The sequence below is a fragment of the Falco biarmicus genome, chromosome Z (genome assembly GCF_023638135.1).
Source record: "Falco biarmicus isolate bFalBia1 chromosome Z, bFalBia1.pri, whole genome shotgun sequence".
Lineage (NCBI taxonomy): Eukaryota > Metazoa > Chordata > Aves > Falconiformes > Falconidae > Falco > Falco biarmicus.
Window position 1 is genome coordinate 11,236,074 of NC_079311.1, and position 26,568 is coordinate 11,262,641.

Consider the following 26,568-nt stretch of genomic DNA (forward strand, 5'->3'; position numbering starts at 1 on the left):
TTACTGCATATTATCTGTAGTATGACTCCAAGCACTACTTGTAGACTGCCATGGCAAATGCTGTGGAGATGCTATTCCCAGTTCTGTATGGAACATCTGTAAGATGGACTTGCATCGTATTTTTTCTCAAGGAGAAGAGCATAAGACTGTTTCTGTCACTTACACATATATCATATCCTGTCTGTTCAGTGGCACTTCTATCCATTTAAGATGCCACCCTCCATTTATATAACACTTTGATACTCCATACACTTTAAATAATCTTTCTTTACCCATATTTGGGCCAGCAAGTTAATGCCAACAGTGCACTGCACCATGCCCCCCGTAGTTAGGCGAAGAAATTATGCCAAGAAAATTAAGAAGTGACTGAGGGACACAATATGTTTTTTCCATAATGAAATACAATCCCATGAGCATTACCATCAGCTAAACTGCAGTTTGCAGGATTACAAATATTCTGGCTTTTCTACATACCTACAAATGCTAAAATAAAAAACTTAGCACCTTGTGGTAGTATATGAAGCTGCTGATTCTCTATTGATCACATATAAATCGGGAGTAAAGTGAAGAAGTTGAGTTTCCCTTTGCTGAAGGTCAACACTATTGGTCTAAAGCAATGCAGTCAGTAATGCTTCAATTTGCTGCAACTAAAACAAGATGACCCTAACGAGGTGTGGTGCAGAAATGTCTTTCTCAGCAAAAGTCCCTTTGTGACAGCGTTCATACTTTACAATCAGGCAGACACAAGTGGGTTTGTTACTGTTAGTTACTGATAGTACTGTTCTCCTTCAGGATCTCACATGGACGAGTTTTTGAAATGGTTCTTCACTCTCATAATAGGGAATATTGCACTGTCATGGAATTCTCATTGTGAATACAGCAAGCTTATTTTATGTGGACATAGGAAACAAACATAGGGCACAAACAAATGAGGTGTGTTACACCTAGGCAGTGCCCTTCTGGGTAGTAAGTGTAGCTCCACATCCCCTGTAAGAGCTGCATCACACAGCCAGGCTGCAGGATGAACGCTGCCTTTCACCAAACAGACCCTTACAGACCTGACACATGCCTATCTGCAATGGGATTACTTGTCCCCTGTTAGGTCAGCAAAAAGTGGAAGGAAAGCTTTGTTACTTCAGAGCCTAAATTCATTTGCTTACACAACCTAGACAAAACATGATACGAAAACTCAGCACTTTGAGGAATCTGCTTAAATGGAAATGCAAAGATGCCATGGCACTTTTAAAAAAGAGATATGGAGATAACCTGTGATTAAGAATTAAAGAAATATTGCCACTAATTGAAGAAGATTAAGACAAGGCTGGGAAAGATGACCACAGGGATGGAGTCATCATTTCTTGCAAGGGGTGGCTGTGCACACTGAGGTTGGAAAAAGATTAACTGGGGGAAACATAGTAGAAATCTATGAAGCATGAATGACTTAGAGGCATTTTTGGCTGAAGGATGCTGTGAATACTAAAGGGCTACTGAGATTCAAAAGGTGAACGTACAAGCCTGGTGCAGTGAAGTCCAAGGGGTGTTATATCCAGCTCAAGAAGTCTCTGAGCCTTAAATGATTGAAAACTGGGAGAACACCTGGAGGAAGTATCATATATATGATTGCTTTTCTAATGCATACTCTTCTCCCTAAGGGCCTGCTAAGGCCCACTAGGCAATGGCTCTTTGGTCTGACATGGTACAGTTGCTCTTGTATTTATGACTTCCTTGGGGCTGTAACTTGTAAGCTTGCCCAGATGATCTGACTGTTCTTTCCTCCATAAACAAAATGGTTTCTTAAGAATTCTATGGAAATCAAGGACAAGAGTGGAAAGTAACAGTTATATTGCTTTTAATATTGCAGCTACAGGACATGAAGTATTTAATTCTTCATTAGGCATTGTGCCTTGGGACTGTTGTTATATGCAAAGCTGCAGAGAGCAGTGAGTCTTATTTTACTAAAAATAGGTCAAGGAAACAGAATATAACCTTTTAAATAATTGGATTCTACCCAGAATAATTATTTTTGCCATCAACACGAGTATGAAGTGCAAAGAACACAGGACATTCTTGCAAATTGAATAATTTATTTCATGGAAGAAGATAAATATATTTGTTGGGAATAAATACTGGTATACTGAATTAAAATTACTACAGTGATTTTATATGACATAAATATTACATAACATCACTACAGTGATGACAGTGGATTTTGTGTGACTAACCTGAGACACCACAGAAGATCCTCATTTCCAAAATACTCTAAGCCTGCCTCAAATTGTTTGTTTCAATTCTATATGCCCTGAAATACTGTTTTATTTTCACTCTTATTTTTAATATAGGCTAATAGGCTTCCCACAGAAGAAGAAGGAGAAGACATAACTATTGCCTTTGGGAAAGATGGATGCCAGACTCACTCCTAGGAAATACGCCAAAAGAACATGCTTCCTTCCCTGATTCCAAAGCATGTGTTGTACTAACAGTTATTTCAGTGAGACTGACGGGCTAGAGCAATTAAGCACACAAACATTAGCAGTCTGAACAAAAATCCCTCTATTATGCATTCAATGTGAGAGCTCCACTATCAGTGTACTGATGGTGCAGTAAGCAGGTGTAAAAATCACAACAGTATCTTGCTTCTCAGAAGCTGGGAAACAGCTGAATTCAAGAAAAAATAATAAATGTGGTTAATAATTCACACCTTTTAAATCTTTTTTATAAACATACATATAAACATCATAGCAGCTACGTTTTCCAAAGACTTTCATCAGTAGTTATTAATGGAAGGTCAATCAAGTCATGAAGCACTGCAGCAAAAAAAAAATCTTCAGGGTACACCACAGGTAAGCAGCTCTGAAATGCATCAGACAGCATTGGTTTTGCATCAGGTGCAGATCAGAAAGTAAGAAAGGACCACAAGGACTTGGCTAATGTGATCATTGCTCACTTACATTTTCTGAGACATCTAAAAGGTCTTTAAGACTTTACGCTCTCACCAGCATTTAGCCTTAGTTACTCCTAACCTGCTGTGTTCAACAAGAAATAATTTTCTTCTGATGTTTGAATGAAGATGACCTCATGGAAAAGGAGTGTGGATGGGAGGGTAAGACATCCTTTGTAGAGAAGCATGTTTGCTACACCTTGCTTGGAAGGAGAACAATGAAGTACCCAGATGCTGTAGCAGGGTTCAATCACCCTTTACCATCACAGCTGAGAGAAACTTCTGGAGTTGAGAAAAAAGGAAGCTTAGTCTTAAAAATGGAAACAGGAATTTTAGGTATCAGATGATCAGATTGCACTGTCAAATGTCATTATCTGAAGTCTGTATCTTCCTATAAATGAAGGGGAGTGATGATTTTCACAGATATGGTTGAAGACTCCATGCAGCAACACCTCCAGTGGGACTAGGAAGAGCAAGCCAAGTGTCCATTCCCTAGCTTAACATCAGCTGGCAACATTCTCACTGAATGGTGCTGAATTAATTGAAAGAGGTCTGAACGAGTGAAAGCAGTACAAATAACACAAACACCCCAAAGTACCCTGAAAAATCAATAAGTCTTTACCAGGATACTTGCAAAGTCATGTGTTTATATCTGAGAAAGATGTGTACATACAGGGAAAGGCCACAGTCATGCTTATCTGAGGGTGAAACACCTGGTCTCAGTAGATGCAGTGAATTCACAATTTTTTTCCAAGTCTGCTAATGTTCTGTCATTAAAAAGTATAGGCTGTTAATACAGAGATTTCCTTGGATTGATCTATCAGGCAAGGAGAAACATGCTTGCACGTCACATGGCATGTGCTGAAACAAGGAATTAAGAAAAACCTAGACTGCTAGAAGTGCCTTCCTCAAGCTGGATTAGTAGTGCTAATGTTTCAGCCACTACAGCAGTCACCAAAATAGCATTAATTTTGTTTTTAAGTACTAAACAGATTTCTGTTTGCTTTTTACTCAGGCATTGAAATTTTTATCATCCCCAATTGTCTTTAATCAGTCCTGATTGTCAAATGTTGGGCCAGAGTTTTACTTTGAAAACTAGGGAACTTCTATACCTCCACTAGTTGTTCGACACATTCCTGAAACTGTTGGGTGCTGTGCCCCAGGAGGAACATGAGACAACTTCTCCAAATAATAGCATACCTTAATAATACCTTCTCACTGGATTTGAAAAAGAGATTTTACCCTTGTCATGTCAAAGGCTGTAGGAAGGAGTTTGATTCCTTGGGTAAAATAAATCCCTATGACAATCACCTGATGCAATTAAACTGTTTTGCTGTGGGATTGGATATTCTTGTGAGGGGTGTCTTCCAGTGAAAGGTTCTTGAGATGAGATGAGATGAGATGAGATGAGATGAGATGAGACGAGACGAGACGAGACGAGACGATGAGATGTTCATTTCAAACAACAGGGTGCTTGATGTACTGAAGATTAGGCACTTCAACGGATCCCAGCTTAAGCACATTAAAAAGGGCAAAAGCCTGTTGCCTCATCTTTGTCACTAGTTACATATGAAAGTGCTGACAGCCAGAGCAATGTATCTTTCACACCACAACTTTCATATTAGATTATACATACATATTTACACAAGTTTCACATGCTTTTAACATCTGCATCCAAAATATCGCTTACACAGATTTGCACACAAATTAAATCCATCAGCTAGCAATCTGAAGTAGTTAGGAAAATGGTAGTTTTCTGTTTTTTTCTTTGAAGACAGAGGTAAAACTATCATTTTCTTCCCTTTCCCTTTCTTCTTACATTCCTTCCTCCTGCCCTATCGAACAGTATTCAGGGGATGGCAGTGCTGGATAGACATGACTTAGTTTATGCATATATTGAAGCTATCATGAACATTCAACAAAATACAAACTTTAAAGGAGTTATGGCTGGTTGGTCTTGTACTAGAAAATGTTGCCAGCAGCGCTCTATTGGTAATAGATATGGTTGCTCTGCAAAATTGCTGTTCCAGCAAAATCCCTTATGTACAAGATCTTGTTTCACACAATAATACTGGTGCAAATTCTTCTAACCAGGGCACACTTCTGCCAGGTACAGCTGTTAGCTCTTCAGTTTTTACTGGTATAGGTTTGTTTATTCAAGTATATTAACAAAACAGTACTGATGTGGGTTTGTTATAGCATAGACCTGACAATGCTTTAGGACTTCAATTCCCAGTTGACAATACGTTGCATTCATTAAAACTCACATCAGGCTTACTGACAGCTTGTTTGAATGCTGTCCTTGGTAGGCTGCTGAGTCCCTGCTGTGCTCTTCATTCCCACTCTTACTGAGGTGTTATCTGAGCTGCAGCTGGAAGGTAGGATTGCAGCATAAGGAGCAGGCCCACAGTAGCTTTGTGTTAGTTGCCAGGGGTAGCAGCAGAACATTTGTGCAAATCTTACCCTGGATACTGAATTGCACAGGTAACCAACACTCCGGTTTGTATTGTGAAGGCCCTGTTACATTATTACCCGATTTATACAGATTTAAGGTAGAGTAGACCTGCTTTTCCTTTCTGCAGAGGAGCCACATCGTTAGACTATGTTGTTCAACATTTATGCAGTGCCTGGCACAATGCAGGTCTTTATTCATGGCCAGGATGCTACTGATATCCAAATAATGACAGCTTTTCCTTTTTACTAGGTAATAAATGGAATAGGCCATCCATACAAAGGCAGTGGAGTTTAGGCATGATCACTTATTCTTCCCTTCCCCACCCTGTGCTGCCCTCCCCTCCACTGCCCTCTCCTCCTCTTCCCTTATTTTTCTCCCCCTTTGCAGCTTCCTGAAATACTAAAGGTTAGGGTGCAGTTTGGACTCCTTGATAATGAAAACAGTACTTTCATGCTGTATCTGCAGTCCTTGCTGTATTTTTAGGAATATTGTGTCATTTTTACTGTCTCACAGAGCTCAGTCTTCTATTGAGTCACCAGTGGAGTGGCACAAGGGAGTAATGGCTCTGTTGCAGGAACAAAACAACCTCTGTATAGTGCCCGTAGGAAATTCAATTGGTGTCTGGCTGGCTGCTTCCCTTTCTTTGTGGGGACACTTCTGAGGCACTATAATTGGCTTAGCTGGAGAGATAAGTGACAATTGAGGATGGGAGGAGGAAAAACAGGAGGAGGAAATCTCTCTACTTTTTATCTGTCTATTGAGAGGTCAGTGTCAGCCAAGAAGCACTTAAAAGAGATCTTCTGCTCTTATCTGGCAAGAACAAGGACACATGGAAAGATCTAGTCATAAGAGAAGGAGCCAGCTAGCTACAAGGCTGCACGTGCCTAGGGCTTTCTGTAATATTTCATGACAAGCGACTTACTGGCATACTCAGCGCCAGATCACTGCCCAGGGAGACAAAGAGACAGAACAACTTCAAACCTTTGGGTTTCTACCAGCCACATACATAAGTTCATAGTCACAAACTTTTACCTCCTCTGGGATCTTTGCCCACATTCAGTCAGTACAGCTCCACTGATTTCGTTGATCTCAAAAGCATGCATGCCTGTTTCCTACAAGTCTTCCAGCAGCACAGGACTTACATGGACTGGGCAAATTTGACCTGATATGGCTTTGCCTGCTTTGTTTAAGAAAAGTGCCTCTGTGTGTGGTGGGGGACACTCTGGAGTCTAATTACATGCAGGTTGACTGAAATGGTACCAAGCCATATGAAAATGAGAGAACTGCTGGAGCTCTGAGAGCCTCTGTGTTTCCTGGTTGTGTACAAAAGACACTGCAGCAAATTGTTTCGATTGGCATAATCTGATGAATGAATCATAAAGGAGACAAACAGCAATTCATCCCTCCATGCAGCTTTTCCCTCTAATAACATTGTAGTTAGTCAGCTCAGTGATGGTATTTTTAATAAAATTTTGGTTGCAGTCAGATCACTCAGCCCTTAATCCCACACTAACCAGGGAGGATAATGTACTTTCAGGTTTATTCCATAATATAAAACAGTTTTGTACCTCTGCAGAATTTAATCCCAGGTACAAAAATCCGAGTTCCCCTTACCAGATACATGCTCATTAGCAGTCTCTGACCCAGGGTAACCTTGGAAATGATTGTTCAACTCATTTCAATAGACGGGACCAGTACAAATCCTGTTGAATGAGGCACAGGCTTCAAGCTGTTCATCAACAGGACAGAATACCCACCAACCTGACTCAGTTTTTATAGGACCTGAGCAGATCTAAGAAAAAGTTTCTGGTCAGAGGCCAAATCTTCTTTTTGTACCATTTGGCCGTGAGAGTTTTCAGTTGGTAAAGGTATCACACACAGGCACATTGTAAAAAATGTTTTTCTCATTGGTGAATTTCATTTCTTGATAGTATAGATATAAAATACTAAGTTCTGCAAGCTCTGCTCCTCTCGCTTTCATGGGTCTCTGCAGAAAAAACCAGCAGCCTTTGGGAACATCTGTGTTCAAAACTATGCAGCAAAAATTACAGGGTAGTCATTGGCAGCATAGGCATTATCTTTGAAACATGCAAAGGTTAGATAGTGGTATTTGAGCTTCTGGATCATTCCTGAATACACAGTTTTGACATCAGTCAAGGGTGGCATTATCAAAGATCTGTTCTGGGTCAAATGTATAACATTGAACTGTCTAGCTCACCTCCTTGGCATTCTTTATTTGTAAATACTAAGGGATTAAGCAAAGTCAAACCCCAGCATCCGTATATTATTTTCTGAAAAGGTTTCTTTGGCTTTCAGCCACCTCTTCCTAAAACCTCTGGAAATCATTAAAGTTCTTCTTTTCTCATTACTACTGTAGATGCTGAAGATTAAAAAAAATGTGGGGTTTGCGGATAAAACATAGAGGAGGACATAAGGAGGTTTCCAGTGTCAGCAGTTTATGTCAGCCTAGAGTTTGTTTTACACCACAAAACAATTGCCCCAGGATACTGGTGAAAGCTTTGCATGCCCTTAGCTAGACACAAGCAGTCATGTATGTTACACACCAAATTGAGTCATACTTCAAGTCACTGGCCTGAACCAACCTTAATAACAAGTTTTGACCCACATATTATATCTGCCTTGGCCAGTGGAGAATTTGTGTCCATTTCTATACTCTTGATTCCTCTGACCTTTTGCTGTAGCACTCATTTGATATCCCCAAACTTGGTTCTGTTTTGAGTGAGTTTGGGTTCTTTTATGCATAATATTTGCTTACACTGCTTTTCTCTATAGTTTTTTTTTCTATTTGCTTGCCTTTACCAGCAGTCTTTTAAAAAGCCCTATACCTCAGTCTGGCTTTTTCTGGTCACCAGCTCCTGCTATTCAGTAGCTGAGAGAAGGCATTTCCTAGAGATCATATGTCTTCAATAGGAATGCACTTGTGTTGATGGATTTCAAATGTGATTTTCTGCAAAATTAATTTAAGGCTCTGTCATTATGGATGTGCCTGCCAATTCAATTAGTTTTCCATTTTTAGAAAGCCATGTACAAAATGTTGGGTTAATGGTGAAAACTAATTTGCTGAAAAGTCTGAATACTTACAGACACAGTGTTCGGGTTTTGTTATGGTTACAGGACAAACGGCACTTTGCAGCCCTCTTTAGTCACTGTCAGTTGTTATCTGCAGATGACTAACTTTGCTATCAGCTCCTCACTAAACCCTTGTTACTTTAGCTGGCTGCTGATTTCCATATTACCTTTGGGGGATTGATTTACAGATGAGGATGTATCCCACTTTCCAGTGCCTTTATCAAAACCTAGGTAGGATAAGTATGTCTTCTGATGTTGTTAGTATGAGGTAACGACGCATGGATGCATCTTTTGCATCCATGATAATGTGTCTCACTGTAACTAAGTTGCAGTATATCTGAAGTCGTCTCAGGACAGAGAGGCAGACTACAGACATAAATCATAGAATCATAGAATTGTTTAAGTTGGAAAAGACTTTTAAGATTATTGAGTCCAACTGTAAACCTAACACTGCCACATCCACCACAAAACCATGTCCCTAAGCACCACATCTCCATGTCTTTTAAATATCTCCAGGGAAAGTGACTCAACCACTTCCCTAGGCAGCCTGTTCCAATGCTTGACAACCCTTTTGGTGAACACATTTTTTCTAATATCCAACCTAAACCTGCCCTGGCACAACTTGAGGCCATTTCCTCTTGTCTTATTGCTTGTTATTTGGGAGAAGAGACTGACTGCCTAGAGCATGCTTTCTCAGACCAATTGGCATTACACATAATTTCTTCCATTATGTCCAACGTACTCCCAGTCCTGTTTTTGACATCCATAAACAAGGTACCAGCTGCAGATGATAGCTGTGCTTGCAAGCCCTTCTTGCATGGAGATCTGTTGGATGCATTCTTGTATGAGGGAGGAGCCAGTGGGTACCCAACAAATGCCCAATCCATTCCTCCTTAGCTGGAGCAAGACCACCTCCATGCAGCTTCCTTCCAGGAAGAAGAAAACAAATCTTAATTTAATGGTCTGGCTTTCTGAAAGTCATCCGCACTGGCAATCACACCTTTCTATTACTTTTATAATTAATAAAGGTGCTCTGAACAACCACAGTCACTTTGGAAAGATGACTAAATGTGCTTCTCCTTCTGGATACCCATGTGAGATTTAGGTCAGAACCTGCATAATATAAATAGGCAGTTGGGTAGAAACAGAAAAAAAAACAATTAAAAAGGATTTATTTTAAAATATTAGAAAATAGCAAGGAAAGGTCTAGAACATTAAACAGGCTTCAGTAACAGAATGCAAACAGCAGAACCAACAGAGAGAAATGTCAGAGAAACTGTGGGCATCCACTGGCACAGCTGTTTGTTAGACTAACAGCAGTTTGATCTGGCTTATGGGGGAATGAGATGGTCCATGTCTTCTGGCACAGTCAGCTGCTCTGTAAGCGCATAAGCACCTCAAAGTGTATTGAAGAGCTTCAGCAGAGGCAGATTAGAGGAAAACTACTGAGAAATACTAGAAGCTGCAGCTAGCTGTAACCACCAAGCATAAGGCAGAAAACCAGCAGTGTTTTCAGGCTTTGCTTTCCAAGGCCTTTTAACTCCAGCAGAAAGGGATGGATGATCTTCAGCCTCCTCTGGGGAAGATACTGAACCTTCATCCCTGCCTCTGATGCACAGGGGTGACACAGCTGTGCCTACTTCACAGCCACAGCAGAATGGCTCTGATCTGAGCCCCTCAGTGTTGCAGCCATTTCATTCACAGTTTGTTGTTGTTGTCACTCATGTTACTCTCTGAGGCTTTGGTGAGGGCAAGATTAGCTGGAGCAGGGCAAAGCTTTAGCTATTTTCTCTGCATGTTTCATCCAAGCATGCAGTGCTTTTCCTGCAGGTCTGTGAAGAGGGTGCAAGGCAGCTCTGCTACAGCCTCTCCTGAAACACTGGAAAAGAGGAGGGAGTGGAAGTCCTCATACCCTACGACCCCAAATGAGCTGATAGGTGGCAAAGCAGGGCTGGTTTACTGTGGAGATTTCATGAGCAAGGTCTGCTCATTTTGTCATTTGTATTGACTACTGCCACAGCTTAAACAGATCTGGCTTGTCCAGCCATCAGCTCACATGCCTCCAAATAAGTTTTCTGCTGTGGAGCATCTTTCCAGATGAAGACTTTATGAAATCTTAAAGACAGATTTAATGAATGACACTTTGCTTGTCCCACTGCAGGAAAATGAATACAAGAAGAGGACCTGATCTTAATTTTCTTGCTGAGAGTAGCCTGCAGAGCCTGAAATTCAAAGATACAATATCTGCTTTGTTACTCTATGAGCTTGCTGTAAAATATGCTGTAATCTTTGCCAGGGTTATGTTGTGCATTCCCTGGAGATTTTTCTGCACTGAGGAACACTTCAGACTGCTTAACAGTTTGTTCAGGCTTTGCCTTATAAGGCCTTTTAACTCCAGCACAGGCACATGACAACCCCTCCAAGTGTCAGCCTGCTGGGAACAGATCACAGCAACAGTTTTCTCTGCTGAGTGAGCCACGTTTGTCCTTTCTGCCTTGACCTGCTACTCTTCCAGCCCCTGCCCTAACAGCCAGCATAAAAATGGGGCCTTAGGGTAAAGGGTGGGGAGGGCTAAAGAATAACTCTGCCTGTGTGCATGTCCTTGCCGCAAAGGTTGAATTGCTTTAGATGTACCAAGGTATTTACGTGTATCTCTCCGAGTTTGGTTAACAGCTGTGATGCCCTGGCAAGATTGGTGGTCTACCATTGATACACATTCTTCAATGGTAAGGCAGGGGCGGTGTGCTGCTTTTGGGAAGACATCAGATCTTCTCCTGAAGCTGAATGAGCATTAAGTTAAAAAGTTGCTCTCAGTTCATTCCCGCTCAGTGAGGATGTGTAGCTGCTATGGTAGCGGCATCTCTGTATCAGAGCAGCAGAAACAATTTCACTTTTCCTTTTCTCAGTGTGTATGTTTTATTTTAGCAGCTCTGAAACATCAGCACATTAGGCTAAAGTATTGAAATGGGGAATGCAAACCACTGGAAGCAGAATGTGCTCTGCTTTGACTTAAAATATCCTCTCTGAAAGCTGGCTGATTTGTAAGCCATGGGAAACAGCCATTTATACAAATCCAGGAGGACTCTCAGCCTCTCCCACAGCTCCCAGCAGCATTCCCATCATGGCTTAGCCACAGCAGGGACCACACTGGCCTTTGCAAATGTTTGGAGCTATGGAAAGAAGGATCCCTATGTGGGGGTGACGCAGCAGGGGCAAAACAGCCAGGAACAGACCTTGGACCTCCTGGACCCCAGTCCTGTGTCAGAAGGCTATCTCATCTTCTGCAGGAAAAACCCCACTCCATTTGAATACCCTTTTTGCACCCAAAAAAGCCTTCCATGGGTCAAAATCCTACAAATGGTAGCACCTACAAATGGCAGCACCTTGTACCTACACAGACTCAGCAGAGGAGCAAATCCAGACTGGGTATGGGGCAAAACATGCAAAATAGGCACTGCAAGCAGAGGTTTGTGTGACTGCAGTGGGATTATCACTTGCTGGACATCTGTTCAAGGGCTCCAAATAGAAACCATGGCTTGTAATCTTCTCTTGGGGTGAAAGTTACTATGAGACATTCCACTGTATGTCATTTGCATTGTCATAGCCAGTATTTGTCATCACACAGTGATTTATCCAGAGCCAGAAGATCATAATTTAATTAAGCATTCACACTGCAATAACCACAGTATCCATGGTCCTTAGGTTGCTCAGAGTTAGGTGTACAACAGAATGAGTTTTTCAGCAACAGGAAGTATAACTTCTTAGGTTGCATGTGGAGCTCCTTATACAGGTGAGCACATCCATATAAAGATTAAAGCCGCATCTGCCCATCTCCATAGCAAACTAAACCACTTTTTAAAGCCTTCCAAACCAATTGTTATTCACTGTCCTCTCTAATATGGGCACTTCCAGAAGATTTTTGCAGCTTCCTACTTGCAGCAATGCTGCATTTAACGCATTTAACTTTCTGGCTGTGTAGCTGCTGAAACTGCAGCTCATTCAAGGCAAACAAAATCCAAGCTAAAGCTTGTTGCAGAATCTACACAAAAACAACAGACTAAAATACTTGTTCTGCTTCCCCTGAAACATTTGACAATGCATACCGCATCTCTGATCTAAAGGTAGTCCCTGTTTTTTCCTGCCGTTTTTACATCATTAACTCATTTTCCTCACTGTGTTCTTTGCTTCTCTTCAAAGTATCAAGAATGTTCATCTTGTTTTGCATATTTCTTCGTCTCTGCCTCACTCCAGATTATGAGCTACACTTTGGTTCTACAGTAGCTGGTTTTCTGTGGTGTTTGGGAAAAGTGCTCATATCAATTGCAGGAATTATTCCCATTATAAAATTTCACAGCTGGTACACATTCATCATGTGATGCGATAGGCAGCCTAGAGTGTTAGATCAAAACTCTGATAGCTGGATAACAGGTGCAGTGAAACCAAGACACACACACACAGAAAAAGGATACTGAAAGAAGCACTTTTTGGAGCTAATGTTTGGAGCTAACCATATACCACTGACAGTCAGAACCAACTATAAATCAGTAGATGGCTGGAAACTAAGCTTGATAACAAGTGCAACATGGTACAGTAACAGGATATTTTGAAGAGGAAATCAAATCCAGAGTTGTTCTTCAAGCTGATTGTGATCACCCATGCAAACCAGTATTGTTTTGAAGGTAGTAATAAGCAGCATTTTAAATCATTTTTTAAGAAAAAATAAAAATACATGACATCATTTGCAAGTGTATATTCCCACATTACTCCATAAAAAAGTAAAAAAAAATGGTTAAAGTGCTTTTCTCAAAACATATCTTACTTAACTTTAGGAAAAAATCAAACCTTTTGAGAAATCCATCAGATAAAATGAGAGTGATTTTTAGTTTTCTATTTCATTAAAATTAATGCATATCTTTTGTGTAAGCAAGATTAGATAAACTATCATTGTTTTGCCACTAATGATACTTCTTAAGCACTAAATGTTGGCTCAGTTTCTTCTAGGTGCATCTATCGCAATGCCAGATGTAATTTCACTGACCGTCATCCTTCAGCAGCACCACACTGAGTACTCCCAGTACTGAGGAGTTCACATAACAAGAAGACGGCAGGCAAGGAAACACCTTCCTGAAAGCAAAGGTGATTTGCAAGTTGTCAGGACTTGATTACTAACCACATCTACAGAACGTCTACTTGTTGATCTACTCTACTAAATCAAAACATATAATGTTGCTTAGGTTACAGTTTCTTTTGTAAGTAGTGTTGCTGATTTGGACACCTAAGTTTGTTACTCAAACAGAATATTTTGGGCTTGAAAGAGTCACTTACATGTCCCATGTGAAATAAGCTGCAAACATTATTACATTTCTACATCTTTCTATGTCTGTAACTCAAGGAAAACCAATACTGAAATTCCTAGATAGATCTGAAATGTGAGAACTAAAATTACAACTTTAATAGGCCCTTCTTTCATATGGTCCAAGTTTTCTGAAAAGTGCTGTCATCCTTGAATGGGACTCACATTAACATGGATGTATGTGCATTTAGTATAGATGGATTGGGGCTTAGCAATTAGTAACTTGGCAAGGAGAAGATCTATTGAAGATGTTGTTTGAACAGACAGGTCCAGGGCTCCTGTCACCTCATTGCTACCACACATCAGATACAACATTGGCATCTGCTGTAGACATACGTATGTAAGTTTACACAGGCTAGAAGTATCCAGAAACAGCTATAAAACCACAGTGTGATTGTCTGGGCACTAGAATCAACAAACATTTTGTCTTCTGCCAAATCTCAACTGGAAGTATTTTATCAGTCTTTTAAAAGTGTATTTTTCCACTATAGGAACAGTCTAACATGTGGAGAAAATTGAGTTGCCTGAATAGATCCAATGCAGACAGAGAGTATAGCACTCTCCATGCCTTTAGTGAGTGCCCAAACTGCAAATGTTGTATTGCTCATAACATCAGAAGACCAAAATAAATGAGTCATCAAATGAAATCAAGAAAAAACATAGGAAAAGGGAGATTATTTTTCTTTTCTATGAGAAAAGAGTAGACTATTACATTGGGTAACATCATGAAGAGATGCATTTTTTTCATTAGCTGCACCTCTTTATCTGTGTATAATATTATAAGCAAAGTAATGCTCCTCTACCATCCTTGTGAAAGTGTGTCAGACTGTTACACTGTGAAGAGTGGGCAGTGGCAGAAGCAAGCTTCAAATAATGGATTTTCTTCATCTTCACTAAACTGATTCAAACCTCCTAGGACAACTCTGCAAGGCTCTAGTTCTGCACAAAAATTACTCAAGAAAAAAAAAAGGCTTATTTTATTAAATTAACAACCTGACATGTCTCCTTCTTCTCCATTTGTGCAGAGGGCCCTGCTACACGGTTACTTTTACGATGAATTAGTGCTTATAGCACATAACTACAGTGAGCTCTGTCATGCTACTTGGCTGTTGTAAACCAAACCCATCCTCACAGGGAGCCTCTTTCTTTTCATTCCTGGCACACCTCGCAGTAACTATCCTAGCTGCAGATGAACATCCCTTCAGATGTCTCTAAGGAGGTATGAATTTACTGTGAGGCTGAGGATATCTGCAGTCTTGCTCTGTGTTTTATTATTCTCTGGTACAAGACATATCAACCAGAGCAAGTTGGAGAAAGATGGAAAAAACTGCTTAAGTACTAAATTAAGACATAACTAGAAGTTTTCAGGGTTAAAGCATTCGGCTTCTTCCCAAATATCTTTATTTAAAAGGTTGAGGGATTGCTTAGTATTGAAACAATCATGTATTGTATTCTCTTCCAGGTTCCAAAATTGGAATATATGCAGAAGCTTAAAATGTAGACATGTTGACAGGGATTTTCTAAGCAGTCTAGAGGATTAAGACTCATTTTCCACTAAAATTAGTGGAAGACAGTGTCAATCATTTAGACTGCTTTGTAAATCAGCATTAAATTTCATCCTGGGATCTGCTGACTACTAGGTTTAATGAATAATGTCTCTTCTGAATGCTGCTTACCAGGCAACACATTTGTACATTAGAAGTGCAAGATATAAAGATTATTTCCTAATTAGCTGCATGCCAGAGATAGCAGTTTAATGGTAATTCATCTGGATTGAGGTTTGTATGTGGTATGTAATATAATGACAAACAGTTCTTTAATTTGTACTTTATATTGTTAAAGCATAAAATAATACCATTAGAGTGACATGAATGGGAAGCTGGTAGAACCTGCATTTTCCTCAGGGAGCCTGATTATGATTTTTCTCAGCAACTACTGCTGCTGTCCATAGCACTAGCCTCTTAAAAGCATTAGACAGAATACTAGATACTTGCAGTGTCCCTGAGCAAGGAACCAGTGGGGATACCTTTCCCATGAAAGGGACATCACAGTGTGCTTGCATGCCTTTGAGTTGAGCACTTGAAGTGGGACCATGAAGAAGAAAGAACAGCCTTAATGATCCTTGGAAGAAATCACTTGCACATACGCAATGCCATGGCTTTGCATAATACATACTGCATGTTATGCTGGTTCAAGGCAAACTTTTGGCACCTTGTGGCTGCCTCAAGCTGTGAAAAGCTTAATGAATTCCCTAGCTAACAGAGAAAGTTGGATGTACCAATTTGAGTGTAGTGTAGACTGATCAAAAACTCCTATTAAACTTCCAGCATGGATCCAGAAAGTAGCCATTTATTCTTTGACTCTTCTGTGTGACTCTGCCACAATCTGAAGCTGAGGCCAAAAGGGCAGGAGGTGAATTCTCTGTGAAAGGTTTCCAATTTTTTTAGGTCAGAGGACCAAAAGATAGTATATGCTGAAAAATCTGTCATTAGGGTGTCCTTTTTTTAGGGCTGGCACCACTAGCTAGCAGGCTGAAAGGCTACATGACTGGTTTCTGGAGATCTTCAGAACAACAGGCTGTGATAAGTAGACCTGACTCTGATCTGACTCACTCCTCTTTCAAAGTACTGTCAGACCCCTTATTTGAATGAATAGATTTAAATCCTCTTCATCAAAGAGGTAAAATCAAAATTCCAACCCTTTCATTGCTATAACTTGCTGGAGTTGAGGTAGATTGATCTGAAATGCCAATTGTTAAATTGCAGCCTCCACGCAGACAAGCTGAAGACACCTCTCTGGGCAGCCACTCTACAGGGGATGAAGCCATGCTGCCGTAAATTTCTTGGTTATTTACCTCAGATGAAAGCTTGTCATTAACAAAAACTGCCCTTGTAGACCAGAATGGACACCTTATTACTTTTTTGGCATTGCAAATACAATGCCAGTCCCCATGTCCTTCTTTAAGGAGCCTGTTAGGAGACCAAACAGAATGGACTAGAGCATCTGGAGCCAAAAGCGTGTTTAGAAAAGAGTTACCTTTTTTTCATACATTGAGCAACAGAAGCAAAGGTCACACAGTGATCAGAGTAGCAATAAAACACAGATATTCAGATTCTGGCCCCAGTTACCTTCTGGGGCAAGGGTTTATTTTCACCTCTTCTATAGCTTTTGCCAGTTGGGCTGTAGGTAACTTCTTTTCTTTACTATCTCACTTCTGAAGCAAAATCCACTGTACTAACACAAACTTCAGCAGTAAATATTTTGCTATTTTTAAGGGAATGTAATTTCAGCTGTGTACTATATGTGGAGGATGATCAGCAGCACGAGAACAGAAATAAATGCTGCTAAAAGAAGCTTTCCTGCTGCAATCTGGGTTGTTTGAACAGAGAGGAGAGGGACATGCCAGAATCTGCAGGAACCAAGCTCTAGTTTCTCAAATCCAAAGTAAAAAGATCTACATTTTTTTTCCTTTCTCTTCTCCAAAATCTCTTCAGATTTGAATAGCCAAGCCAGATTTAAGGGCAAGACAGGCAAGAGTTTACTCCCCATCAGCATTAGAGTTGTCAGGATTCATGAAACTCAATGCCACAAAATGTTTCTAATGGGGTGGATAACACAAGTCCTAGTGTACACATGAATTTCAGCTCATTAACAGCTACAGAAGGATGCACGGCTAAGGAACAGTGACCCATTTCAGTGTCATCATTATGTTGATAGAACAGAAATTCAATAAAATTTCCCTTTTTAGTGAAGAGTCGCCCTAGTCACAGATACATCCCTGCCCTGCATTGTAGTGTTGGGAGTGTTGCTCTCATCATCCCTCTCTGCCCCAGCTGGACACAAAGTGTCAGGGGGGGCACTGAGAATAAAAAGTGGAAATTAAGGACTAAAGAAGATTTTCTTTTTCTGTAATTTCAGAGAGAGTAATGGAAATTGAGAAAGGTTGCCTTACATTTCTCTTCTGCAGGTCATCCAATGCCCCTCTGCTCCCCAGGAGCCAGGCTAGGCTCCTGCAGCAAGGAGTTAGCTGGGTAAGCGAGCTGTAGTGCCAGCAGCCAGCACTGAAATCCCAAGAGGACACAGACTGCTTCCTCTGCCTGGGAAGTTCAAATAACCCCAGCTACCAGAAGAAGAGAGAAGGAAGAAAGACAAAAAGTGTACACCATATCTTCTTCTTCTTCCCTACTTCAAAAAAAGTCACCGCAAAGAGTATCCCCTGGTTTACGGACCTGCAGGCTTTCACAGGGGGTGCTCTGTGGCTTGCTTCTGCCAAGGACTGAGGGTGATAGGTAAATCTCAGGCTAACATGAGGCTGTTGAAGCACAGCATGGGCTGGCAGGGCAAGAGGTCTCAGAAAGCCATTGCTTCTTTTCCTTGATAACAGCAGAATCACTTACAAGCAACAGTTTATGGACAAGAGACATCATTTAGCCAGGAGAACTCTTCTGTGCAGATGCTCTTGAGGACCCCTTCCACCCACAGTATCTGGTGGTCCCTTGAGAGGTGTCCTGCTGCTGGCATGACCAGGTGGAGAAGCCTTCAGTCAGAGGACTTCTCAGTGCAAGCTCCCTATGGCTGCAGAACAAAACCAAGCAAACACGGAAAAATCCAACAGACTGCAGTTATTAATAAATTATGTCTTACCTATTCATAAGCTTGCTGTCTTGGGAAGGTTTAAAACAAAGCCCTGTGCTCTAGCTTTTGATTTCTTAAACAATGCCATCTCCTGTTGTGCATGCTTCAACTCTATGTCTTGATAGCAAGTGGGAAAACTGAAACAGAAAAAGGTGGGAGGAAACAACTTCAGTTTAACCAAGTTTCATAGAAAGATTTGTTCTGATTAAAAAAGAATGTTCTTGTGCACTTACAGAACTGGACTCAGAGGTATAGGTATAGACTACAAGCACAGACTATACATATAGGCTGGCCACTGCCCTCCTGTTTATCTTCAGACATGTCACTTAGGGTTTCCTCATCTGCATTTTCCAGATGTGAAATGCTGTGGGAGGTGGAGGGGAGATCCCAGCCTTTGCTTGTCCTGTCGCTCGGGATGGCTTTCCCACCAGCATGTACCACCTGGGGGCTGTGCCCATGGCAAGCTGCATGAGGGGCCATGAGGGATGAAGAAGGTGTACCAGTGTTAGCTACCATCTGCCACCCTGCAGCAGAGGGGTAAGGGCACATATTTGTGTGTTCAGCCACTTCTCACTTTCACCACTACAAGTCATGAGTGACAACAGGCTGGGTGACACCACCACCAGCCACCCAGGTGAGCATGTAAGGCCTTGGACATGCAGCCCCCATCATGCAGCCACCACTGACTAGGTTAACATGCCTGGGGATGAGGACAGCCTTTGAGAAGTCATGGCTCCTTGGGATGGGAGTCCCTCAGGCGCAGCTCACAGCAGTGAGCTTCCAAGTGGCCTGAGCCCAGCCCCTGGAGCTGCAGCCACTGTGCTCCTGGCCCAGCAACCACCCTGGGAACAGGAGGGAGCAGGACAGCAAAAGACTCTTGTCTGATGAGGCTGAGAGCCCAAATTAAAACTGCAGATGGAGTAGCCTTTCCTGGAAATGGTGACTGGTGCCACTGCCAAAAAATTTCAAAGGCTGTGTTTGAGGGAATCCGAATAGTGAACATGGACAATGGGGTCAGGAATCAGAAATTTTCATTTCTGGCCTATTTTAATTTAGCATTTGAGGCCAGATTCTAGTAAGGAAGATAAAGAACAGATTCATCAAACCTCAGAATTTGAACTGAGATGAAAATACTATGGTTCAAATATGCCTTAGGGAGGAATGCTCAACAATATTGAGGACGCCAGAACAGTGTTAGTGCAGCACAATGCAACATGCTGGCATGTGATAATTTTAAAAGCCAGAAGTATCTCCTCTTAAACAATCTGAAATGCAAATGTGAAGCCTGTTTTCCCTCCTTACTCTGTGTTTTCTTGACAACTGCTGCCAGGATCCAACCATTAACTTGTAACTGCAAAAATATGTCAATGGCTGAGGCATTAATCCCAACCTTCATGTGTGTGAGTGCCTTTCTTTATGCAGTCTTCAGGCCAAAGTCTGATTTCTTAGAGTGATTCTGTCCTACCAACAGGCAGAAGGGTGGGAAGCCAAAGGTTTTGCCCTGATGACATGATGCCCGGCATCATGCAGAAGGGTTCTGGTCATGTACGGGGCAACGAAAAAAAAAAGAAAAAAAAAAAAAAAAGGTTTATCAAAAAAAGAAAGCTATTTGTCAAAAACACAGGTGATTTAAACTAGTACCCTTCCTAATCCAGCTCAGCTCCATGGCAAAGACAAAAACCTGATTTTCCAACATGTAACAAAACTGTCTCACTACTAGAAGTTCAGGCTACACATAGATCAGAGCACTTTCAGGATCCTCTCCAGCATTAAGCAGGAACTACAGATTGTTTCCTACACATTTTTCCAAAGAAATTAAAATAAAAATCTGTTTTTCATGGAAATGGGATGAAATTCACACTTATTAAGATGAAGCAGGTTTGTTTCTTTAAAATTTGCAGTGAAAAGAACAACCGTTTAACTGACATTTGAAAAATAATACAAACATTTTTCCTTTTTCTCCATTTTTACTCCCAAAGTATATTAAAATACCTTTTTCCTCTTGCTTACCTACTTTTCTAGAATCTTCTTGCTCCTCCCTACACCCTCCATCCTCTCTGGTTTTCATAGTAGCTTCAAAATTTGGAAATACTGCCCTGTTCTCCTGCCCTAAAAGTAAAACAAAACTAAAGTAAAACAAAACTAAAAACCTGTGAGGCTTAACATAACTTCTTGGCTTTTTTCTTAAAGTCCCTTACCAACATAGCAAAACATCCTGAAAAAAAAAATCTTAACCAACATGACAAAAAAATGTGTAAAATTGAACTGGGTGATTGTTGTTGGGTTTGTTTTTTTTCATTTAAAGGTGACTTCACTAACCAAATGTCTATGGGGTCTGTGCCCTGCAGACTGTCATGACCTAGTAAGTCATCTTATAGAGGTCGTTTCACCTGGGTATGCTCTGTGAACCACCTGAGTGAAAGACTCGCACCTCACTGCATCACAGGCTTCAGGCTATACAAAAGAAAGACACTGCAGAGAAACTAATGGCTATTATTATTCTATGACTTCCAGCCTTTCCTTTGCATTGCTAGTCACAGCAAGGAACTGCCCCACTGCTGATGCATCCTCTATCATGGCTGTACAGTCATAAAGTGCCAACAGCGTGGGGTGCTACAGCAGAGCTGATCCGTGTTTCTTTGGCCTGCTAAACTTGAAGAGGGGCGCACAGTCCTGCAGCATGTTTCACTGGGGCCAGGAATTCCCCAGCACTCATTAGGATGCACCCTGCTTGCCCATCACCTGCAACAAACACTGCAGTTAAATGGGAGGGAGGGTGAACATGGGGTGAACACAGTGTTCAGCTCAGCTACAGTTACCCTGCTTCACGAACCATCAGGAGGTTTCGTATCAGAAGTGATATGTGCACATGCACATATGACTACACTGAATGCACTTAAATGTATATTTAAATGCTTCGCTGAGTGGATGCCAAGTGGAAGGACAGAGGGGGTGGCCAAATCTGATGCATTTCACACACCACTTTGGCAGTATCTAACGTGGCTATCGGTTGCGGAGCGAACATGTTGCCCATCCCAGGTCCAGTAAGCATTGAGGCATACCCTTCCTTGCCTTTGCTGGATATGGCCTGTAGCAAAATTCCTCCCCTGGGCAAGACTTAACGGCAAAATATGAGAAGGGTATTGAAGGGATTTAATTGCATAGCTTGCAAGTCTTAGTAGGAGTTGCCCATGTACATTCTCAATGCACATGTGGGAGTATAGATGTCTGGATCCTGTGTGATGGGTTTTCAAAACCAGCTGTAGTAATATAAGCAGCAATACACGGACCTTTATGTGGTGACCGAAAACAAAAAAGAGAGGTTTTGAAGAAAAACAACAAGAACCAAATAAGCTACAGGACAGATGCCATCCAACAAATTACTTAAAGCTGGAAGACTGAAAGAGTATCCCAGTTTAAGCTAGAATCATTGCATTTCCCCTAGCTGTGAGCCCATCCCAACACGCCACTTACAGATACTGCTTGCTTGGGATACAGAAATAAAACTTTGCCTTTTGGCCACAGAGACTATTGGAATTATATAATGTTCTATGAGTTTTCTATACAACAAAGGACCTCTTTCATGGAGGCAAAGCTAAGCAAGAAGTCAGCTTGACATGCTGTCACAAGACGGGCTGGGTATTAGTAAGGGAAATGGGACCAGGAGGTGGAAACACTTGAAAAAGAAGCTGCCTTGAAAAGCAGCCTGCAGCAAGTAGCACATCCCAGAGCTGGAAACAGGATGATGGTGGAGGGTGTCTGGAAGACAAGACAGAGAGGTAAAATGCCAGGCTGGGTGGCACATGAAAGGACAAGCACAGGGGAAGCAGGGTAACCTCCAGACTGCTTTCCTCCAAGACAATGGAAATTCCCTGTCCTGTCAGCGTGGCATTATTAAACCAAAATTATATGCTGTAAAATGCACTCCTGCTCCTTGCAGCAGGGCAGCAGCAGGATGTCATGTTCAGCCCCGCCACCCCTCCCAGCTCGGGGGTGTCCCTCTGCCATGGCAGCCCTGTACTCACCGTTGCAGTAGCACCCCATGGGACCTGGCCAGGAGAGAATCAGGAGCTTCTTTGCCATTTATAAGAAAACAATGCAGATGGGACACCATACAAACAAAAAAACAACAAAAATAAAACCCAAACACCCCCTCACCCTCCAAAAAAGTGAGGAGGTTGCATGCAAAGCAAAAGCCACACTTGAAATCAAGGGCACCCTCACAACACTGGCTCAGGACACACCTCTCTTCCTCACCTGCCTCCTTCCCTATTTACAACACAGCTGGAGTCTACAGTCAGTCTGTTTCTACATAGAGCTTTGTCCCTTTTGAGTGTCTGATGTCAATGCAGTGCATGTACAATACATGTGCAGGGTGCATGGACACCTTCCCTCTTCCTCGCCACATGCACGTTCTTCACTGCTGCTCTTAAAAGCTGCCCTACAGCAGCAGCAGCAGCCTTTTGCAGCATGCCATGTTACCGCTGCATTCACAAGCCGCTGTGCTGTTCCTCCTCTGTTCGTGTCCTCCCTCTTCCTGCTGGCCCTGTCCTTTTCCTTAGCCAAACCTGCTTTAACTTGGGGCTGTAGCTGCTGCCTGCCTGCCTGCCTCCCTGCTGCAGATCCCACTCACCACGCCATGTGCCACAGTCCTTCCCTCCCTGCCACGCTGCTCGCTAAGGACATGCTGTGGCACAGCTGTCTGCCTCCTCTGCGGCAGTCATGCAGGTTTGGATTACTGTGCACGCTACTGATGTGGAGCTCCTGTCGTGACCCAGCGCCCCATAGGAGGAGCAAATGAGCTGAGACGTCAATGCAAAAAATTATAGCCATGCAAGCTATCCCTGCGCTCAGCTGCTCGGAGAGTGCATACATGGCTTGTATGACAGCAACAGCACACAGAAGCAGCAATGAAATGCAGTTAGCAATACAGCTGGGAGACAGACAGCAAGGCAGGCACTGGTCCAGTGACTAAAATGATCCTACCGTGAGCCAGCCTGCAGTGTCTCCAAAAGTGGCTGACTACTACACAGGAGCTCGGCTTTCTTTTCAATTACTCCAGTTCCCCCCCCTGCCCCGGGTAACGGCAGTGTGTGCTCTGCTTTGTTTTTATTTGCCTTTTTGTTTCTTCTTTTTTCACATCCCACCACCACTCGTCTCCCTCTCTCTCCTCCCGTGTCCTTCACTCCAGGATGGCGGAAGCGGAGTTGCACAAGGAAAGGCTCCAAGCCATAGCAGTAAGTCAGTTTCGTTTTACTCGCTCTTTTGTCCATAGCTGCGGGTTGCAGAGGGAAGGTGGGATTCTGGCACAGTGACTGGGAAGCGCCCGGAGAGCTTGGCTTTTGCGAAGTTGTGCATGGAGTTCTCTGTTCGGGAAATGAGTGGTTAAAGTCTGCTTTGCAGGATTTGGCAGAGAAAGAGGGCTCTGAGGAAGAGCGTTGAGCTGACACGTGCAGAAAGAAAAATGTGAATGCACAGTGGCACGCTTGAAAGATTGATGATGGAGAAGAAAAGAAGGAATAAGTGAGGAGGAGGGGAGATTGCGGGAGAAAATCAGTACTCTGCTGAAAAGATATTTTCTCACAGTGGGAGCTTTAGCTTAGCTGATTAAGAAGTTAAACAAAATTATCTGCTGCAGGGTGGCTTTTACTGTAGAAAATAATTGTGATATTACTAATTTTTAAGATAATCGAATACAAACACAGCATTATCAAAATCATGTAATTATTTGATCTACTAGTTAAACTGTCACCTCAGCTCCATAGCTGAGCATATGCTTTCAGATAAATTCCCTGCTGACTTGCGTCCTGCCAGGGGTAAAGTCTAGGCAGGGTTTTGCCCCATTTTAGTTAAAACTTTTGTTTTCATGCTTAATGTTACAATTTGGAGTAAGCCATGAGCTCAGCTGCTGCAGACCTCAGAGGATCGTGGGCAGTGACACCTGGTGAGGACTGGGCCTGGGTGCTTAAAAACCACCATCATCCTGGCTCACAGAAATTGCCAGCTCATCTTCTAGCATGGCACAGACGCTGTGTCAAAAGGCTTGTGTTTCCGTGGGCATTGCCAGTCTGCCAGCCCCACACAGCCTGCCCTTGTTTGAGTGACACCCAGCTCTTCTTCTCCATGCTGAGATGTTGATGCAGCTGTGCCAGTCCCAGTCAGATGGCACAGAGGGTGCCGGGGACCGCACACCTGGAAGTCTGAAGGGAAATGACAGAAGACAGCAGAGCCACATGGGTTTTATTTTCCCTTCCCTGGTTCCCCCAATGATCAACAGATGCTATGTTTTACTGTAGCCGGCAGAGATTACAGATTTCTTTTGTATTATGAGGAATGGCTGCTGCTTCTGTTCCAAGCTGTTTTCTTTAAGTCCACTATTCTGCTAACAGGTCAATGGAGATTAAAAATAACCAGATGTAAAACAAATAGATTGGGGTTTTTTCCTCTCTAAAATATTTCCTGAAAAAGAGCAAATGGTATCATATGATACAGGGTAGAAGCTATAACCATTTAATTTTCAGGCAGCGGAAAGTAGATGCATATTTTTAAGCTGGTTCACAGTTTTATGTCAGCATAGGTATTGCCAAATCTCCAAATGGAAACACCGGGAACGTTCCCTCAGAGGCAACCCTCACCACTGCCCCTGGTTTGGGAGTCCTATATAGCAGAACCACACTGCAGAGCTGCTCCACACATTGCTGCAGTGCATACCTCTGAAAAACTTCTATCTCTGTGTTTAAAAAATGGTTTATATTATTGCCGCTTCTTCTGACCACTATATAACAGAAAACCAAGCAGCACCCATTTCCACTCCGGCTTAAACCTTTCACCAGAGTAGTTCAGGTCCTCTGCTTTTTGATGCTTTGCATTTCACACCAATGATGCCATTATGGATGTAAAATTATCAGATGTGTACTGCAGCTTTTTACAGTAGGTTTATGCTAGTATGAGAGAAGGCCTTGAGAATCTGGATCTTCTTTTTCCATATATATTACCATTTCGGTTTCTATTTCTGGCACAAAATAATATACACATAGTATTGCAATGTGTGCAGTGAAGTAGACTGAAATAATTTTACTTCAGCATCAGAAATATTCAGCTTTATTTTAAGCTTGAATGTGAGTCCATGAACTAACTTGTCTGCTTACCCACTCAGGAGTGCAACAAGTTTTCCATATAATCTCATTAGGTAACTTTCCTCTTGTCTTTGGGCTGCTGCAAATGTTTGTCAGAATGCAGAGAAGTTTATCTTTAGTGTAAGCTTTGCTCCATCAAGATGAGTGGCATGAGACAAGTTAGGCATTTCTCTTTTGCCACCAGTTGGCTAAAATAAGGTTAATCCTCAGAAGCTCCATGGCCTTTCTTAGAAGACAGAAAGGTTGCATTTGAATTCAGCTTGGTGTTGCCTTTTTTTTAACAAGCTGCAGTATCTCCCTTCAGATGAGCAGAAGCTTACACCAGCACTCCAATCAAGCTGGTTGAATGCTAGGCATATAGAAAGAAATCCATTTACTGTTGGGACTCCTATACACTGTTGCCTGTACGTTTGTGCTTGCTTCCATAATCACCACGCTTGCCAGGAAGACAAGCAGAGTAAATTTGAAGTGTATTTAAGGAAAACAAAATCCAAACATGGAAATATGAATATTCATACCAGAAGGCTGACACTTTTTGAAGAGTTTGCTTTTGTATTTTTTTACTCTGATTAATCACAGTTTTAATATACGCATATGTGGCACATAGGCAAGTATCATGGGAAGAGGCAAAAAGGGATCTAACTGTTAGGACATTAATCTAAACCTTGATGAACGTGAGTTGGCCACTTATTTTGCCAGCCACAAGTACTTTGCCTGCCTGTGCAGTCCTTTTCCATCCGTAAACTGTGAATAATGGACTTTGGCCTTGTCTCAGAGAGTAGCAACAAGACTGCATACAAGACTGAGGAGAACTTGGATGCTATGGTTTACCAGGGCATGAAGCAGCTAAATAAGTCTTTAGGAAAGATAACTTATGATTTAAAAAAAAAAAAAAACAAAAAAAACCCAAAAAACCCCAAAAAAACACTTTAAATGTATGTGGTTTTAATACCATTGTACA

The 26,568-nt window shown here is 41.9% G+C and overlaps 1 protein-coding gene across 2 annotated transcripts in view; it reads left to right on the top strand.

Annotated features, from left to right (window-relative positions):
• The first annotated feature begins 23,323 nt into the window (after window positions 1-23,323).
• PALM2AKAP2 (PALM2 and AKAP2 fusion) overlaps window positions 23,324-26,568 on the top strand; it is a 274,692-nt gene continuing 271,447 nt past the window's right edge. Inside the window, exon 1 of one of the 2 annotated variants that reach the window (XM_056324615.1) lies at window positions 23,324-23,708. In XM_056324615.1, coding sequence (XP_056180590.1) covers window positions 23,664-23,708 — 45 coding nt within the window. In that variant the 5' untranslated portion in view covers window positions 23,324-23,663. The remainder of the gene's footprint in view (window positions 23,709-26,568) is intronic. The other variant, XM_056324616.1, reaches the window with a different exon arrangement.